Genomic DNA, 20,405 nt, shown 5'->3' with positions numbered 1-20,405 from the left:
CACAAAGTAGATGTCCTAACCGACTTGCCAAAACTATAGTTTGTTAACAAGAAATTTGTGGAGTGGTTGAAAAACGTTTTAATGACTCCAACCTAAGCGTATGTAAACTTTTGACTTCAACTATATCTGTGACCAACAGATGCATATCTGTTTTCCCAGTCATGTGAAATCCGTAGATTAGGGCCTAATGAATTTATTTTAATTGACTTATTTCCTTATGGGAACTTTAACTCAGTAAAACCTTAGAAATAGTTTTATGCTGCGTTGATATTTTTGTTCAGTATATGCAAAGCGCGTTGAGTACCTCAGTTGGTAGAAAAGGGCTATATAAATCCAATAAATTATTATTGTTTGTATATGATCACATATGTCTCTCTATTATGCGTGGGAATATTTGGGAACAGATTTCCTAAATTCTAATCACTTGGAGCAGAGTCTTTTACATCCAACAATGAACATTTTTAAAATGATATATATATGCAGTACCACTCCAGAGTTTGGACACACCTACTCATCCCAGGGTTTTTCTAAATGTTGTATTATGTTCTACACTGTAGAATACTAGTGAAGACATTAAAACTATGAAATAACACATATGGATTCATATAATAACCAAAAATGTGTTAAACAAATTAGATTCTTCAAAGCATCCACCGTTTGCCTTCATAGCAACTTTGCACACTCTTGGCATTCTCTCAACCAGCTTCACCTGGAATACTTTTCCAACAGTCTGGAAGGAGTTCCCACATATGCTGAGCACTTGTTGGCTGCTTTTCCAAATCATCCCAAACTATCTCAATTTGGTTGAGGTTGGATGCCCAAATTATCTCAATTGGGTTGAGGTGACCTGGAGGCCAGGTCATCTGATGCAGCACTCCATAATGCCCTTACACAGTCATTGGGGCATTTGTCCCACTAAGCACAAACATTGATTTGTTTAACACCTTTCTGGTTACTACATGATTCCATATGTGTTATTTCATGGTTTTGATGTCTTCACTACTATTCTACAATGTAGAAAATATAAAAAATAAAGAAAAACCATTGAATGAGTAGGTGTGTCCAAACTTTAGACTGGTACTGGTACTGTATATTTTTGGCTCAGAAAACTTGAGGTGGCAAAAAACCCCACCAAAACCACCTGCTAGTTGGGGAACACTGCTATAATGATTCATGAGGATCTTTAGTGACGAGGAAGACCGAGGGACTCTTTTAGCAAAATGTTTGACCCCATATATTAACACTCCATAACATCCAGTGCCATTTACACTACAATCGAAAATAACAGAATATTATGATTAGTGACTAGGACAAGGAATTCACTCCTTCCCAGACCCCTTCAGGACAAACCACCAGCCTGCCAATGGCCTGAGCTTCCGTCCTGTACTGTATGGCCTTGCAGACAGCCTGCAATGTAGACTGGACATCAAAGGCAGAGAGAGAGAGAGTAGAAGGCTAGAAGTGGAATGCTGTGGAAGATTTAACCACAGCTCCCCCATGTGGACATGTCCATGTTCTGCAACCGTGAGCAGAACAAACATATACTGTAAATTCATGGGATGCATGCATCCCTTGAATCTTTCATCCTGATTCTCCTACAAAGACAGGAGGATGTTGGCAAGGTGGCAGAGTAGAGGTGAAACCCCAAGGTCCGGGCTGGGTTACCTGAGCAGCTGTAGTTTGGCACCAGCCCATTGGGCACCAGCCACCCTGCAGCGGGCTAGGCAGGTAATTTACACTAGTCCTACTTTCCCTGGCCCTAAAAATAGAGGCCTACTCTGTTCTTTGCAACATAAGGAAGGAAGTGAGGGTGCCAGGACACAACAGAGCAGGATAGGACAGAGAGAGGTCTGGAGGACAGTGAGCTAGGTTGGCTACGGTCACAGCGTGAGATTCGAATGCCAGCACGATGGCTAGCCAGCCATGACATTTCATGCCTGCCAGACATTACAGCCTGTTCTGTGCGGCCAGTGGAGCCTGCTAAGGGGAGGACGGCTCATAATAATGTCTGGAACGGACTAAATGGAATGGCATCAAACCGTGTGTTTGATGTATTTGATACCATTCCACCTAATCCGCTCCAGCCATTACAACGAGTCTGTCCTCCCCAATTAAGGTGCCACCAACCTCCTGTGTGTGTAGCAACAAAAAGGGTTTTATAATTAAAAGATCATTGAGGTTTAGAAAAAGCATTGTGCAGGTTATTAAGGTCCTTCCTCCTCTACCTTGAAAACCATGCTGGATCTTTACTCCACGTCCTGTTGAGGTGATTTACCCTCCCCTGTCTGTCCTAGAAACACATCATGCTTCCTCTCTCTGGAATAACTGCTGTACGCATTCCAAATGGAACCCTATTCCCTATGGAGTGCACTACTTTTGACCAAGGCCCATAGCGCTCTGGTCAAAAGCATTGCACTACATAGGGCATGGGGTGCCATTTGGGACATGCAGGCTGTCTTGCTGGTCATCTGAGAGAATGAGCTCCGTTCATTAGTTTCTCTAAATATCAGACAGAGCATTACACTAAAAGGCTTAATTTCTCCACAGTCACACACAGCCCTTCTCCCTCAGATCCTCGTCCTCCGCTGAGAGCCAAGAAATAGGCTCCTGTTCTTATAGGCATGACCTAAATAGATAAGCGCTAAATAAACTAACGAACGGGATCCTTCTTTCAGCCTGAGTAGTGTTGAATTTATGCAGCTAGTTTGGCACGGCAGCAGTAGCAGAGGAACCCATTTTCTGAACATTCTGACAAAACGGTGCCTGGTTGCCATGGAGACGACCTGGGACAGGGTGGGTGGGACAGGGTGGAGAGGGCAATCTATGGAGCAGGAGGGTGACACTCCTGACTTGAGAACAATGGAACATGTCAGCTTTCAGTATTCCTTTACAGAGGACTTGATAGGCCTGATTCCAGACCTGCTAGAACCAACCACACTTAAGGGCATTTTCCCAAGCTACACTGCAGTGACGTGGTTACAGATCCACCATAGTTGCTGGAACAGTGAAAACCTGCAGATATTTGATCCCCTGTCCCTCCCCTGGTTAGCAGTCAACTAACACATTATTCCCTCTTATATACTGAGGTTGTCAACACCACCGTTCAGTAAACAACTAACTAACTGTGTCTTTATTGGCTGCATGCTTCTTTAAATGGAGACTAAATGGTACAGTAAAAGCAGTGGCATTTCAGCTATCACCGCCCCAGAGCAGGGAAGTGTGAGGGAAGTCACCTAACATCACTGTAACTATTGCTTAATGGGCAGAACAAAGAGCCATTCTATTACCTGGAGCCAGAGCCATACAACACGTCTGTATACTGTAGGTCAGCAAACAATGGAGAATTAGTACATTACAGACTTATTCTGCTCATAAAACAACGCGCCGGCTTATTGTCTGGCCTGTCCTGGATTGTCTGGACAGTATGAGAGTTGGTCCTTTACATTTTAAATCGGATTTGTGATAAGATATTTATGCAGGATTTGTGATAAAGCCTTCTATCGCACTCTATGATAGGTGTTGTACGTATGTGTGTGCGTGCTTGTGAGCAGACGCATGGTGAAGGGAGAATGCCGACGTGTTGATTGTGAGTGCATGTGGGAATGCTAACATACCTTCTCTAAGTCAGCTTCTGAGGGGGTGGGAGACAGAGGGCTGATGGGGCTAAGGGAAGGGGAGCTCCCCACACTGGATATGTGCTCAGGATCAGGAACGTACAGAACCTGCAAACACAATCCATGTCTGGATTTAAACAGGCCGACACACAGAAAAAGGAACATACATGCAAAGACAGAAGTGACTATGAAAACATGTTTTCAGTACGATTTGTGACATCCCAAGACGGACAAACAACAAAAAGTGAAAGCATAATTTACGTGTCCTAAAACCATCAGATGTAATATATCTCACAATGTGTCTGATGTTTTTAAGTGTTCATTGTGATATGACTAAGTCATCATAGGATATGTTGAATATAGTTATTGTCCTGCGAGTGTGTCTGTTGTTCAAGCACTAGATTAGCATGTGTTGTTGGCGTTAAGGATCTTGAGAGGCCCTACTTGTGTCTCCTTGTCCCCCTGAGAGCAGGGCCAGACAGTTAAGTGGTAGTGAGTGTGTTCTGACTGAAGAGACCCAGTGTGACGCCATGGCAGGCTAATGCTGACAAGTGTAGCAAGGGACAGAACAGGAGTGGAGTTTTTCTGGTCCCTGTGTGTGTGTGTGTGTGTGTGTGTGTGTGTGTGTGTGTGTGTGTGTGTGTGTGTGTGTGTGTGTGTGTGTGTGTGTGTGTGTGTGTGTGTGTGTGTGTGTGTGTGGTCATGGAACCCAGTAGAGAGATGTTGAGAGCCCTCCAGAGCTGGCTGGCTGGTTGGAAACAACATCAACAACCCTGCATTGTGCATCATGTTGCTGAGTGCTGCTACTGACTCTGACTGCCAATGTGATTGCAGACTTCCTGCCTTGACTCTCCATTTAAGTAGATTTGAGTGGCTCTGGTTCTGACGCCAGGAAAATACCAACTTTGGCTGTTTGTCATGTTTTAGGGTGCTACTTGGAGCCTCAGAGAGAGAGTTCAATAGGACACAACCAAAAGAGGAGACATTGAGCCCAGCAAAATGGCTTTATCAGGGTTCTGCTCTGTAGCTACGGAAATAAACAATCCAAAACTATGTAAAGGAGGGGGGTACTATCTGAACTTTGCCCAATAAGACATGCTTGTTTTTTGTTTTCCATTGTGAAACTTTTTACTCCTAATGAACAGGACCCCTGAAGTTGAACCTTTTTAATGATATTGCCTGAGGACTGGAGGGATTTCAGCACTCTGTTTCCCATGACACAGATGTCTTAGTGGAATAAACACACAGATTGTTTTAACTCTTGTGAGTGGTTAGTAGTGACACCAGTATATGCCATTGACAGAATCAGTGGGAAGAGAGAGCAGTGATGAGGAGTGGGTGAGTGTTAGTGGTTGTGGCATGGAGGATAGATGCAGTGAGAGAGACACACCAAGCATGAGTGTAGTAGATCGGTGTTTCCCAATCCATTCCTCAGGGAACTCCTCCAGGACTGTACTTTTGTGTTACAGCCCAGTATTAGCACACCTGATTCAACCTAATCAAGGGGTTTGTGACTACAGTAGTTGACTATTTGAATAAGGCGTGCTAGTGTGGGGCTGGAACAAAAAGGTGCTGCTCAAGGGATCTTTGAAAGGAAGAAACCAGTGATGAGTGTACAGTAAATCGTTTTCACACCTGGCCAGGGCAGACGGCTCTGGAGAACAGCTTGTTGAGCTGAACCAGCTCGTTGGGTGTGGTGTCAAACTTGAGCGCTATGTTGTTCAGTGTGTCCCGCGTCTCCACCTGGAGGACCACAAAACAGAAGAGAAGCACAGAATATCAAAACTCTTGTACTGTGCTGGCTGGTCCTCCTGGGTCCCACATGAGAAGGAGAGAAACTCTGCTGTCTTATCTTCCCCTCTCAGAGATTAACATGGACGTCGTGTGTAAGAGTGTATTCAGACTGGCTTGGTGTAGTGCAGTAGTGTATTCAGACTGGCTTGGTGTAGTGTAGTAGTGTATTAAACTGGAGATGGTGAATTAGGGCTGTTCATCAACAGCACCACTGACTACACTAACTGGAGGTAAGGAATAGCATATGTTTACATGAATGTCAATATGAGCCTTGTTTCACCATACGACCTTACTCACATGATACCAACCCACCAGGCAAACACCTGACGCTCACATTCAATCATCATCCAGTTTGGTTGACATCTTAGTATATTTGGCCCAGTGGACCCAGTGGCCCAGTCAACAAACTTAGTAAAGAGGGACGCAGGATGTCATTTACATACATTATACTATAGGCCTACAGCTTGTACAGTACTGTATGTGTGCTATTTCAATGTCTTTTAGAGGATGCAGACTGAGTGTCACAGATCTAACAGCCTGTGTGGGTTGACATTGAGGCAGACTTGCAACTATTCGATCTACTTCCTGTAGCCAGCTGTGTCCTTTAAAGTGCATTAGCCAGATTTTTCTGGTAGCTATATAACTGCACTACAGAGACGTGTCTGAGCTGGTAAATAACTCACAAGTCCTGTGGGGTTCTGCCTACCAACTAACAATGACAGGGATGTCAAGAACTCCTAGTGTGTGGGAGAGGGGGCTCGTGGGAGAGGGGGCTCGTGGCAGAGGGGGCTCGTGGCAGAGGGGGCTCGTGGGAGAGGGGGCTCGTGGGAGAGGGGCTCGTGGGAGAGGGGGCTCGTGGGAGAGGGGGCTCGTGGGAGAGGGGGCTCGGGGGAGAGGGGGCGCGTGGGAGAGGGGCTCGTGGGAGAGGGGGCTTGTGGGAGAGGGGGCTTGTGGGAGAGGGGGCTCGTGGCAGAGGGGCTCGTGGGAGCTCGTGGGAGAGGGGCTCGTGGGAGAGGGGGATCGTGGGAGAGGGGGCTCGTGGGAGAGGGGGCTCGTGGGAGAGGGGGCGCGTGGGAGAGGGGGCTCGTGGCAGAGGGGGCTCGTGGGAGCTCGTGGGAGAGGGGCTCGTGGGAGAGGGGATCGTGGGAGAGGGGGCTCGTGGGAGAGGGGGCTCGTGGGAGAGGGGCTCGTGGCAGAGGGGGCTCGTGGGAGAGGGGGCTCGTGGGAGAGGGGGATCGTGGGAGAGGGGGCTCGTGGGAGAGGGGGCTCGTGGGAGAGCCAGGGGAACCGAACAGACGGTGTGTGTGTATAAAAACTGGGCTGCTGACAGTGACTCTGAGTTGTATAATGGTGGATCATGGGGCTGTGTAACAGTCATGAGACTGGCTCAGTCAGGTGACTTCATAGGACAGAAGAAGGAAACAATTCAAAACAACATGAATGTCATTGTCTGCTCTTCTAAACTCGTAAGATAAACAACCTCTCCCCAGACAGGAGGACAGTCTTGGGCCTAGACGGAAAGACAGAAAAACGCACACACACGCCACGCACGCACACCATGTACACCCACACCCACATACACAGAGTCATAAGCAGTGCAAGCAGGTAGTGTGTGTCAGAAGAACTCAACAGACACATTGGAAGATGAATAAAGCAGGAATATTGTGTCTGTGACAGTCACATATGACACCAACAGAATAATTTGCAAATGCTACAAAAACAGAAGCTCAGCCTTACAGGCAAACCACAACGGCCATGTTGCATGCACGAGCGTTGCCAAATAAATGCACACATACATGTTATTTTATCAATTCACCCACACCGCTCACACGTGTGAACTAGCATCTGACTCGCCAAGTGGTAAAATAGTACTTGGTTCTATTTGAGAAACTCCACGCTCTGCAAGTCCCATCCTTATTGGATATCAGAAAACCCAAACCCGTGTGGATGCTTGACAAACCAACGAGGAGAGAGTAATTCAAGATAACTAACTAAAAACAAAACTAGTTTTCCTTTTTTATCTGTGGATTAACTGTCGGGGAGAAAAACACAAGATTGTGTATGACTCCAGGCCAAAGTTCTCCAAAGAACCTGTTAAAAAGAGGACCATATGCTTGTCAGGTAAAAGAACAACCCAGGGCTCTATTTTAACAAACCTAATTCAATGGTAAATCTTAGCGCTGGCGGTAGGGCTATAGGTCCCGGGGTGGGTCAGGAATACTTCTGCTGTTTTCACTGCTGTAATTATGAGAGGAATAGCTGACGTTAGCACGGAAAGGCTGGGTTTTGATGAATAAATCAATTCTAAGTGTGACGAGTGTTTCATGGCTTAATGCGGCATGCCGTTGTCCCAAATTCTGTCGGTTATTGGCGGTCTTTGCGTTGTCATCGACTCTAGTTCGGCTGGGGGCACAGAATAGCTCTTCCTAGTCCATTGTGGATTGATACAGTTTATTCAATAGCATTGGCTATTGAAGAAAAAACATCCAGTGTTTGATCAATATGTTTGGAGGGTTGACAGTCAACATTGTTGTAACTGACTTCAACAAGTATAGGCCTTTACACATCGCACTTCTCTTCAAATACAAAACACTAGGCTCCCGTCATTTCAATATGTTTGTGGAGGAGCGTGTCTTTGGTAACCAGACAAGAGGAGCTCTTTGGAAATGGGGATGGATACAAGCTGAGTGGAGTAGAGTATCCTATGCACTGCAGATAGTCCTATGTGAATTGTGAACAATGCAAAAGCATGACAGCAAAAGGAGACCATTTAGAAACCTTTTAATGAATAGGCTACTTGGCCTATGCATGGCCAGGATAAGAACGATAAGCTAGGGTAAGGGTAGACTGTAAGGGCTTGTTCTTTAATCAAACTAAATGTTTTAAAAATATAATAATGTCACATGAACATAACTTGAATGTTTCTAAATACGAGTGTCACTGGATCATCTAATTTCTTTAGGCATATAGACTACATGGAGGGTTTTTTAGGCATATAGACGACATGGAAGGGTTTTTTAGGCATATAGACTACATGGAGGGGTTTTTAGGCATATAGACGACATGGAAGGGTGTTTTAGGCATATAGACTACATGGGAGGGTGTTTTAGGCATATAGACTACATGGAAGTGTGTTTTAGGCATATAGACTACATGGAAGGGTGTTTTAGGCATATAGACTACATGGAAGGGTGTTTTAGGCATATAGACTACATGGAAGGGTGTTTTAGGCATATAGACTACATGGAAGGGTGTTTTAGGCATATAGACGGCATGGGAGGGTGTTTTAGGCATATAGACTACATGGAAGGGTTTTTTAGGCATATAGACTACATGGAAGGGTGTTTTAGGCATATAGACTACATGGAAGGGTGTTTTAGGCATATAGACGGCATGGGAGGGTGTTTTAGGCATATAGACTACATGGAGGGTTTTTTAGGCATATAGACTACATGGAAGGGTGTTTTAGGCATATAGACGACATGGAAGGGTGTTTAGGCATATAGATGACATGGAAGGGTGTTTTAGGCATATAGACTACATGGAGGGTTTTTTAGGCATATAGACTACATGGAAGGGTTTTTTAGGCATATTGACTACATGGAAGGGTGTTTTAGGCATATAGACTACATGGAGGGGTTTTTAGGCATATAGACTACATGGAAGGGTGTTTTAGGTATATAGACGGCATGGAAGGGTGTTTTAGGCATATAGACTACATGGAGGGTTTTTTAGGCATATAGACTACATGGAAGGGTGTTTTAGGCATATAGACTATATGGAAGGGTTTTTTAGGCATATAGACTACATGGAGGGGTTTTTAGGCATATATACTACATGGAAGGGTGTTTTAGGCATATAGACTACATGGAAGGGTGTTTTAGGCATATAGACTACATGGAAGGGTGTTTTAGGCATATAGACTACATGGAAGGGTGTTTTAGGCATATAGACTACATGGAAGGGTGTTTTAGGCATATAGACTACATGGAGGGTATTTAGGCATATAGACTACATGGAAGGGTGTTTTAGGCATATAGACTACATGGAGGGTATTTAGGCATATAGACTACATGGAAGGGTGTTTTAGGCATATAGACTACATGGAGGGTATTTAGGCATATAGACTACATGGAAGGGTGTTTTAGGCATATAGACTACATGGAAGGGTTTTTTAGGCATATAGACTACATGGAGGGTATTTAGGCATATAGACTACATGGAAGGGTGTTTTAGGCATATAGACGACATGGAAGGGTTTTTTAGGCATATAGACTACATGGAAGGGTGTTTTAGGCATATAGACTACATGGAGGGTTTTTTAGGCATATAGACTACATGGAAGGGTGTTTAGGCATATAGATGACATGGAAGGGTTTTTTAGGCATATAGACTACATGGAAGGGTGTTTTAGGCATATAGACGACATGGAAGGGTTTTTTAGGCATATAGATGACATGGAGGGTTTTTTAGGCATATAGGCTACATGGAAGGGTGTTTTAGGCATATAGATGACATGGAAGGGTGTTTTAGGCATATAGACGACATGGAAGGGTTTTTTAGGCATATAGACGACATGGAAGGTTTTTTAGGCATATAGACTACATGGAGGTTCTTTTTGGCATATAGACTACATGGAGGGTTTTTTAGGCATATAGCCTACATGGAGGTTTTTTTAGGCATATAGCCTACATGGAGGGTTTTTTAGGCATATAGACTACATGGAAGGGTGTTTAGGCATATAGATGACATGGAAGGGTTTTTTAGGCATATAGACTACATGGAAGGGTGTTTTAGGCATATAGATGACATGGAAGGGTTTTTTAGGCATATAGACGACATGGAAGGGTTTTTTAGGCATATAGACGACATGGAAGGGTTTTTTAGGCATATAGACTACATGGAGGGTTTTTTAGGCATATAGACTACATGGAGGGTTTTTTAGGCATATAGACTACATGGAGGGTTTTTTAGGCATATAGACTACATGGAGGGTTTTTTAGGCATATAGACTACATGGAGGGTTTTTTAGGCATATAGACTACATGGGGGGTTTTTTAGGCATATAGACTACATGGAGGGTTTTTTAGGCATATAGACTACATGGAAGGGTGTTTTAGGCATATAGACGACATGGAAGGGTTTTTTAGGCATATAGACTACATGGAGTTTTTTTTTAGGCATATAGCCTACATGGAGTGTTTTCTAGGTATATAGCCTACATGGAGGGTTTTTTAGGCATATAGACTACATGGAGTTTTTTTTAGGCATATAGCCTACATGGAGGGTTTTCTAGGCATATAGACTACATGGAGGGTTTTTTAGGCATATAGACTACATGGAAGGGTGTTTTAGGCATATAGACGACATGGAAGGGTTTTTTAGGCATATAGACTACATGGAGTTTTTTTTAGGCATATAGCCTACATGGAGTGTTTTCTAGGTATATAGCCTACATGGAGGGTTTTTTAGGCATATAGACTACATGGAGTTTTTTTTAGGCATATAGCCTACATGGAGGGGTTTCTAGGTATATAGCCTACATGGGCGTTTTTTTAGGCATATAGACTACATGGAGGTTTTTTGGGGGCATATAGTCTACATGTAGGTTTTTTAGGCATAGCCTGCATGGAGGTTTTTTTAGGCATATAGACTACATGGAGGGTTTTTTAGGCATATAGCCTACATTGAGTTATTTTTAGGCATGGCCTACATGGAGGGTTTTTTAGGCATACAGTATAGACTACATGGAGTTTTTTTTGGCATACAGTATAGACTACTGTCAGGGTTTTCCTGTTGTGGTGAAGTAGAGGAGGACCAAAACGCAACTTGGTTATATTGACTCATGTTTAATAAACACGGATAAACATGAACACTACAAAAACAATAAACTTGGAAAACCAAAAACAGCCCTATCTGGTGCAAAACACAGAGACAGGAACAATCACCCACAAAACCCAACACAAAACAGGCTACCTAAATATGGTTCCCAATCAGAGACAATGACTAACACCTGCCTCTGATTGAGAACCATATCAGGCCAAACATAGAAATAGACAAACCAGACACACGACATAGAATGCCCACCCAGCTCACGTCCTGACCAACACTAAAACAAGGAAAACACATACGAACGATGGACAGAACGTGACAACTACATGGAGGGTTTTTTAGGCATATAGACTACATGGGCGTTTTTTAGGCATATAGACTACATGGGCGTTTTTTTAGGCATAGCCTACATGGAGGGATTTTTAGGCATAGCCTACATGGAGGGTTTTTTAGGCACATAGGCAGCTGTCTATCGTTGTCTCTGATTGGGGATCACATATACAGTGGGGAGAACAAGTATTTGATACACTGCCGATTTTGCAGGTTTCCCTACTTACAAAGCATGTAGAGGTCTGTAATGTTTATCATAGGTACACTTCAACTGTGAGAGACGGAATCTAAAACAAAAATCCAGAAATTCACATCGTATGATTTTTAAGTAATTAATTTGCATCTGCTGCTACTCGCTGTTTATTAACTATGCATAGTCACTTTACCTCTACCTACATGTACAAATTACCTCGACTAACCTGTACCCCCACTCATTGACATTATTTTTTTACTTTAGTTTATTTCTATTTTCTTAACTGCATGGTTGGTTATTAACTCCTTTGGGGTAGGGGGCAGTATTGGGTAGCCTGGATGAAAAACGTGCCCAAATTAAGCTGCTTGCTACTCAGCCGTAAAAGCTAGAATGTGCATATAATTAGTTAAAAAAACTCTGAAGTTTCTAAAACTGTTTGAATGATGTCTGTGAGTATAACAGAACTCATATGGCAGGAAAAAACCTGAGAAAAAAATCGAACCAGGAAGTGGGAAATCTGAGGTTTGTAGTTTTTCAACTCAAATTGAAGATACAGTGGGATATTAGTCATGTTTAAATTCCCAAGGCTTCCACTAGTCAACAGTATTTAGAACCTGTTTTGAGGATTCTACTCTAAAGGAAGGGATTGATTCCATACTTAGTTTGGCATGTTTCTACGGGCTGTAACGGAACTTTTTGAACTTTTCGTCCGACATCCTGCGCAACCTGAACGCGCTTTTGGATTTGTTTACCAAACGCCCTAACAAAATAAGATATTTGGACATAACTGATGGACATTATCGAACAAATCAAACATTTATGGTGGAACTGGGATTCCTGGGAGTGCATTCTGATGAAGATCATCTCATCATAGGTAAGTGAATATTTAAAATGCTATTTCTGAGTAATGTTGACTACCCAATATGGCGGGTATCTTTTTGGCTGCTTTATTGTCTAAAGGCTGTACTCAGATTATTGCATGGTTTGCTTTCTCTGTAGTTAAAAAAAAAATCTGACACAGCGGTTGCATTAAGGAGAAGTTTATCTAAAGTTCCATGGATAATAGTTGTATCTTTATCAATGTTTATTATGAGTATTTCTGTAAATTGATGTGGCTCTCTGCATAATCACTGCATGTTTTAGAACTACTGAACGTAAGGCGCCAATGTAAAGTCCGTTTTTTTATATAAATATGAACTTCATCAAACAAAACATACATGTATTGTGTAACATGAATTCCTATGAGGGTTATCTGATGAAGATCATCAAAGGTTCGTGATTAATTTGATCTCTATTTCTGCTTTTTGTGACTCTGGGAAAATGGCTGTGTTTTTCTGTTGCTTGGTGGTGACCTAACATAATTGTTTGTGGTGCTTTCACTGTAAATCCTTTTTGAAATCAGACACTGTGGCTGGATTAACGAGAATGTATCTTTAAAATAGTGTAAAATACTTGTATGCTTGAGGAATTTTAATTATGAGATTTTTGTTGTTTTGAAATTGGGGGTTCCGCTAGAGGAAAGGGCTTGTAAGTTAGCATTTCACGGTAATAGTAGTCGGTGCATGTGACAAATAAAATGGTATCTTTCGCATTCCATGTGCATATGGTCACTGTGCGTCATGGCTGAATAGACTGCGCCTCCACTCTCAAAATCCACGCCATAACCAATCATGTTACTGCGTTACCTGAAATTGTTCCTTTCGCACACGTTTTTAATCAAACAGGAATGAATATAGATTATATGTTCTGCAAATGGTTTAATCATCCAGAATGGAATATCAGAAGGACTATCGCTCCAGAGGCTTTCAATGCAGCCTGTCTGATGAAGCCTGGATATGTGCATATGGGATGACAGTTGCCATAGCGACTTTGTCTTTACCACCCTAATGGCATGCATTGTGTGTGCTACTGCTGTATCGTTGTTTATCATTCAGATGCCTAATTTTACAGCCATTACAACTGACAGCTAGGACAGACATTCTCCCAGTCAGAGGCAGAGGACACAGAACAGCAGAGGAGACCTTGAATCTGATTTTTAATCTGAGGGTATCCTTCTATTGACACACTTGTTGAATTATGCAAGAGAAAGTGACAACAACAGTAATTCATGAGGCAGTCTAGACAGTGCAGGTGAGTGCAGGTAGGGTAGACAGAGCAGGTCGGGTAGACAGAGCAGGTCGGGTAGACAGAGCAGGTGAGTGCAGGTAGGGTAGACAGAGCAGGTGAGTGCTGGTAGGGTAGACAGAGCAGGTAGGGTAGACAGAGCAGGTAGGGTAGACAGTGCAGGTAGGGTAGACAGAGCAGGTAGGGTAGACAGAGCAGGTAGGGTAGACAGAGCAGGTAGGGTAGACAGTGCAGGTAGGGTAGACAGTGCAGGTGAGTGCAGGTAGGGTAGACAGAGCAGGTGAGTGCTGGTAGGGTAGACAGAGCAGGTAGGGTAACAGAGCAGGTGAGTGCTGGTAGGGTAGACAGAGCAGGTGAGTGCTGGTAGGGTAGACAGAGAAGGTGAGTGCTGGTAGGGTAGACAGAGAAGGTGAGTGCTGGTAGGGTAGACAGAGCAGGTGAGTACAGGTAGGGTAGACAGAAGGTAGGGTAGACAGAGCAGGTGAGATCAGGTAGGGTAACAGAGCAGGTAGGGTAACAGAGCAGGTGAGTGCTGGTAGGGTAGACAGAGCAGGTAGGGTAGACAGAGCAGGTGAGTGCAGGTATGGTAGACAGAGCAGGTAGGGTAGACAGTGCAGGTATGGTAGACAGAGCAGGTAGGGTAGACAGAGCAGGTAGGGTAGACAGAGCAGGCAGGCTGGACAGAGCAGGTAGGGTAGACAGAGCATGCAGGGTAGACAGAGCATGCAGGGTAGACAGAGCATGCAGGGTAGACAGAGCATGCAGGGTAGACAGAGCAGGTAGGGTAGACAGAGCAGGTGAGTACAGGTAGGGTAGACAGAGCAGGTAGGGTAGACAGAGCAGGCAGGGTAGACAGAGAAGGTGAGTACAGGTAGGGTGGACAGAGCAGGTGAGTACAGGTAGGGTTGACAGAGCAGGTAGGGTAGAGAGAGCAGGTGAGTGCAGGTAGGGTAGGCAGAGCAGGTAGGGTGGACAGAGCAGGTAGTGTGGACAGAGCAGGTAGGGTGGACAGAGCAGGTAGGGTGGACAGAGCAGGTAGGGTGGACAGAGCAGGTAGGGTGGACAGAGCAGGTAGGGTAGACAGAGCAGGTGAGTACAGGTAGGGTAGACAGAGCAGGTAGGGTAGACAGAGCAGGTGAGTACAGGTAGGGTAGACAGAGCAGGTAGGGTAGACAGAGCAGGTAGGGTGGACAGAGCAGGCAGGGTAGACAGAGCAGGTGAGTACAGGTAGGGTAGACAGAGCAGGTAGGGTAGACAGAGCAGGTGAGTACAGGTAGGGTAGACAGAGCAGGTAGGGTAGACAGAGCAGGCAGGGTAGACCGAGCAGGTGAGTACAGGTAGGGTGGACAGAGCAGGTGAGTACAGGTAGGGTTGACAGAGCAGGTAGGGTAGAGAGAGCAGGTGAGTGCAGGTAGGGTAGGCAGAGCAGGTAGGGTGGACAGAGCAGGTAGTGTGGACAGAGCAGGTGAGTACACGTAGGGTAGACAGAGCTGTTACGGTTTTCTTGCGGTGAAGGAGAGTCGGACCAAAATGCAGCGTGGTAATTTTGATACATGTTTAATAATGATGAAACACGAACAATACAAAAACAACAAACGGAATGTGAAAACCTATATAGCCTATCTGGTGACAACTAACACAGAGACAGGAACAATCACCCACGACATACTCAAAGAATATGGCTGCCTAAATATGGCTCCCAATCAGAGACAACGATAATCACCTGCCTCTGATTGAGAACCAATTCAGACAGCCATAGACTATGCTAGAAACCCCCACTAAGCCACAATCCCAAAACCTACGAAAACCCCAATACTAAACACACCACATAATAAACCCATGTCACACCCTGGCCTGACCGAAATAATAAAGAAAACACAAAATACTAAGACCAGGGCGTGACAGAACCCCCCCCTACCTAAACCCATAGGGGAGGGTCCGGGTGGGCGTCTGTCCACGGTGGCGGCTCCGGCGCGGGACGTGGACCCCACTCCAACCAAGTCTTAGTCCCCTTGTAACGCGTCCTTTGATTGGCGACCCTCGCCGCCGACCTTGTCCTAGTAAACCTCACCAAGAACCCCACTGGACTGAGGGGCAGCTCGGGACTGAGGGGCAGCTCGGGACTGAGGGTCAGCTCGGGACTGAGGGTCAGCTCGGGACTGAGGGGAAGCTCGGGACTGAGGGGAAGCTCGGGACTGAGGGGTAGATCGGCACTGAGGGGAAGCCCAGTACTGAGAGGAAGCCCAGTACTGAGATGAAGCTCAGGCAGGTAGTTGGCTCTGGCAGATCCTGGCTAGCTGGTGGTTCTGGCAGATCCTGGCTGACTGGCGGATCCTGGCTGACTGGCGGATCTGGAAGATCCTGGCTGACTGGCGGATCCTGGCTGACTGGCGACTCTAGCTGCTCCATGCAGACTGGCAGCTCTGGCTGCTCCATGCAGACTGACAGCTCTGGCTGCTCCATGCAGACTGGCAACTCTGGCTGCTCCATGCAGACTGGCAGCTCTGGCTGCTCCATGCAGACTGGCAGCTCTGGCTGCTCCATGTAGACTGGCAGCTCTGGCTGCTCCATGCAGACTGGCAGCTCTGGCTGCTCCATGCAGACTGGCAGCTCTGGCTGCTCCATGCAGACTGGCAGCTCTGGCTGCTCCATGCAGACTGGCAGCTCTGGCTGCGCTAAACAGGTGGGAGACTCCGACAGCGCTGGAGAGGAGAAAGGCTCTGGAAGCGCTGAACAGGCGAGGCGCACTGAAGGCCTGGTGCGTGGTGCTGGCACTGGTGGTACTGGGCCGAGAACACGCACAGGAAGCCTGGTGCGGTGTGCTGCCACCGGAGGACTGGTGTGTGGACGTGGCACTGGATAGACCGGACCGTGCAGGCACACTGGAGCTCTTGAGCACCGAGCCTGCCCAACCTTACCTGGCTCGATGCTTACTCTAGCCCGGCCAATACGAGTAGCTGGTATGTACCGCACCGGGCTATGCACCCGCACTGGAGACACCGTGCGCTCCACAGCATAACACGGTGCCTGCCCGGTCTCTTTAGCCCCCCGGTAAGCACAGGAAGTTTGCGCAGGTCTCCTACCTGGCGTAGCCATACTCCCTGTGAGCCTCCTCCCAATACATTTTTGGGGCTGACTCTCGGGCTTCCATCCGCGTCGCCGTGCTGCCTGCTCATACCAGCGCCTCTCCGCTTTCCCCGCCTCCAGTTCTTCTTTGGGGCGGAGATATTCTCCAGGCTGTGACCAGGGTCATTTTCCGTCCAATATCTCCTCCCAAGTCCAGAAGTCCTGTGATCGCTGCTCCTCCTGCCGCTGCCTGTCACCACGCCGCTTGGTCCTGTTGTGGTGGGTGATTCTGTTACGGTTTTCTTGCGGTGAAGGAGAGTCAGACCAAAATGCAGCGTGGTAATTTTGATACATGTTTAATAATGATGAAACACGAACAATACAAAAACAACAAACGGAATGTGAAAACCTATACAGCCTATCTGGTGACAACTAACACAGAGACAGGAACAATCACCCACGAAACACTCAAAGAATATGGCTGCCTAAATATGGCTCCCAATCAGAGACAATGATAATCACCTGCCTCTGATTGAGAACCAATTCAGACAGCCATAGACTATGCTAGAAAACCCCACTAAGCCACAATCCCAAAACCTACGAAACAAAACAATACTAAACACACCACATAATAAACCCATGTCAAACCCTGGCCAGACCGAAATAATAAAGAAAACACAAAATACTAAGACCAGGGTGTGACAAGAGCAGGTGTTTTGTGGTTGCAGCCCTGTTCTCCTCCTTTATGTTAATTTATGGATATATGCAAATACGCAGTGTATTTCTGCAAATTAGGCACCTATCATTATTTTTATGTCAACAAATTATTTTTAAAAAGTACAATAAATTACCTGAATTCCCTCCAAAATCACAGAACTCCATTATTTGTCCGTACCAGTAAAATGTTTTGTGTGTTATAACTCAGTTAATATTTGATGGATTTTAACAATACAAAAACTTGGGTGTATCTTCATCCATTGCCCAACTGTTGTTTCTATTAGAATTGTTTAAAAAAGTTTTGATAACCGTTGCTACTTAAACATCTGAACCAGGGGCCGATGCATATGCTGATTCATTACATCCCTTATAGGAACCATATGGGACACATACATTGGCCTAGAAGAAGCTAACAGAACATGGCATTGCCATGACTACTACATCTCCAATAAGCATGGTGCTATAGTAGGTGAGAAGATAGTGGAGCTGCAGTACATGCGTTGACATTTGACTGCTGCTCCTCAGAGTAGTTATTGTGACAACTCCCTCTCTCACATACATACAGATGTGAAAAGCCTGAAACAGTGGCCCATTCTGGTCCCCCACTACCACCACACCAGTGTGAATAATAGTATCAATAGGAGTGATTGTGAGGATCCAGTCCCCCCTCTGACTGACTCCATTTCTAGTAATCAATTCAACACACAGACACACAACCTTCTTGCATCGCGGCACAGTGCATACTACAGTCATTAGGAGTCCTTACCTCACACTGTGGTAAAATTCCACACAACTGGAACATGTGTTGAGTCATTAACTGCAGTATTAAGACACATTAAATGTCTCCTACCGTTGCTGTAGGGTCGTTCCACTTCAAAAAGCACAAGAAAGAGGATTTCGAAACCCACCATCTCAGAATGTTCTGAAATCGTTTCTGTTTTTAGAAACAGATAAGATAGGCATTCCTGCAACATTATTTTGTTGAAATATAATTTGATCCATAATTTGATCCATGTCTTACTCATTGTTAGAATGTTTTGGGTCCAAATCGGATGTTATGTACTATATTATTTGAATATTATATGATTCCTATCATTTAAAATGTCCAATTTAGGTGCAATTCAATTCGCTTAATTCCTCCCAAATCAAATTATATTTGAACAAAATAATGTTTCAGTCTGTTCCATTCCATTCCCCTCTACTTCCTGGAGTTCAAACAAACACCATTTTTAATTGGCTGAAGGTCAGCCAATAGGTGTGCCCATCAGAATGAGAAGGCAAATATTGAGGTTTATTTTTTTGTCTAAAAACGAGCGATCACAATATTTGATAAAGTGACAAAGCCTTCCTTTTCTTTTCTGTAGGCACCAGGCAGAGGATTATAAACGTGTCTATCTGGTGAAAACAGATGGAAACAGTAGCCGTCCGTCCCCAGGCCCAGTGCAGCACAGCACAGCGTGGAAGAACAGTTTAAGATAAAGCCGCTTCTCAATCACTGGGAAAGTCTCCATGCATCTAGGGCTATCTCGTAGGATGGGTGCTGTGTGCGTGTATGTCTCTGTGCGCGCACGTGTGAGTCTCTGTGCGCGGCACACGTGTGTGTGTGTGTGTGTGTGTGTGTGGCGGATGGAGTCAGCCATGCCACACAACCTTAAACACTCTCTAAGGGGGATGTTGCAGCATGTCATGACTGGAAAGTTCACGCAACCGTTGGCATGGTTCCCTCCATCATCACAATATTTTCTGGAATCCTTACCATGGGAGATAGAGAGAGAAAGAGTATAGACAGAGAGAGAACGAGGATGGAGAGAGAAACAGAGAGATACAGAGAGAGAGAGAGAGAAACAGAGAGATAGAGAGAGACAGAGAGAGAGAGAGAGAAACAGAGAGATAGAGAGAGAGAGAGAGAAAGAGAGAGAGAGAAAGAGACAGAAAGTGCTGTTTGAATGAATGCTTACGAGCCTGCTGCTGTCTACCACCGCTCAGTCAGACTGCTCTATCAAATCATCTGTGTATTGATTTTAAGAAAGGCATTGAGGTTTATGGTTAGGTACACATTGGAGCAATGATACACACCGCATCGATTATATGCAACGCAGGACACGCTAGATAAACTAGTAATATCTTCAACCATGTGTAGTTAACTAGTGATTATGATTGAAGATAAGATAACTTAGTACTGCACACTAAGTTGATAAGATAAGTTGAATGCTAGCTAGCAACTTACCTTGGCTTACTGCATTCGCGTAACAGGCAGGCTCCTCGTGGAGTGCAATGTAATCAGGTGGTTAGAGCATTCGACTAGTTAACTGTAAGTGTAACAGTATAACTTTAGACCGTCCCCTCGCCCATACCCGGGCGCGATCCAGGGACCCTCTGCACACATCAACAACTGTCACCCACGAAGCGTCGTTACCCATCGCTCCACAAAAGCCCCTTGCAGAGCAAGGGGAACTACTACTTCAAGGTCTCAGAGCAAGTGACGTCACTGATTGAAACGCTATTTAGCGCGCACCGCTAACTAAGCTAGCTGTTTCACATCCGTTACATAAGGTTGCAAGATTGAATCCCCCAAGCTGACGAGGTAAAAATCTGTTGTTCTGCCCCTGAACGAGGCAGTTAACCCACCGTTCCTAGGCCATCATTGAAAATAAGAATGTGTTCTTAACTGACTTGCCTAGTTAAATAAAGATTAAATAAAGGTGTTAAAACATTTTTTTAAATAGGCCAAATCG

The 20,405-nt window shown here is 45.1% G+C and overlaps 1 protein-coding gene across 1 annotated transcript in view; it reads right to left on the bottom strand.

The window, feature by feature from the left end:
* Positions 1-20,405, bottom strand: part of LOC118375787 (oxidation resistance protein 1-like) — a 187,258-nt gene that overhangs the window by 28,620 nt on the left and 138,233 nt on the right. Inside the window, exons 5-6 of the mRNA XM_052494526.1 lie at positions 5,250-5,357; positions 3,615-3,722 (exon numbers count right to left, since the gene is read on the bottom strand). Coding sequence (XP_052350486.1) covers positions 3,615-3,722; positions 5,250-5,357 — 216 coding nt within the window. The remainder of the gene's footprint in view (positions 1-3,614; positions 3,723-5,249; positions 5,358-20,405) is intronic.

The sequence above is a fragment of the Oncorhynchus keta genome, chromosome 34 (assembly GCF_023373465.1).
Source record: "Oncorhynchus keta strain PuntledgeMale-10-30-2019 chromosome 34, Oket_V2, whole genome shotgun sequence".
In the NCBI taxonomy this organism is placed as follows: domain Eukaryota; kingdom Metazoa; phylum Chordata; class Actinopteri; order Salmoniformes; family Salmonidae; genus Oncorhynchus; species Oncorhynchus keta.
The sequence above is the reverse complement of the archived record's forward strand: the minus strand, read 5'-3'. Positions and strand labels throughout refer to the sequence as shown.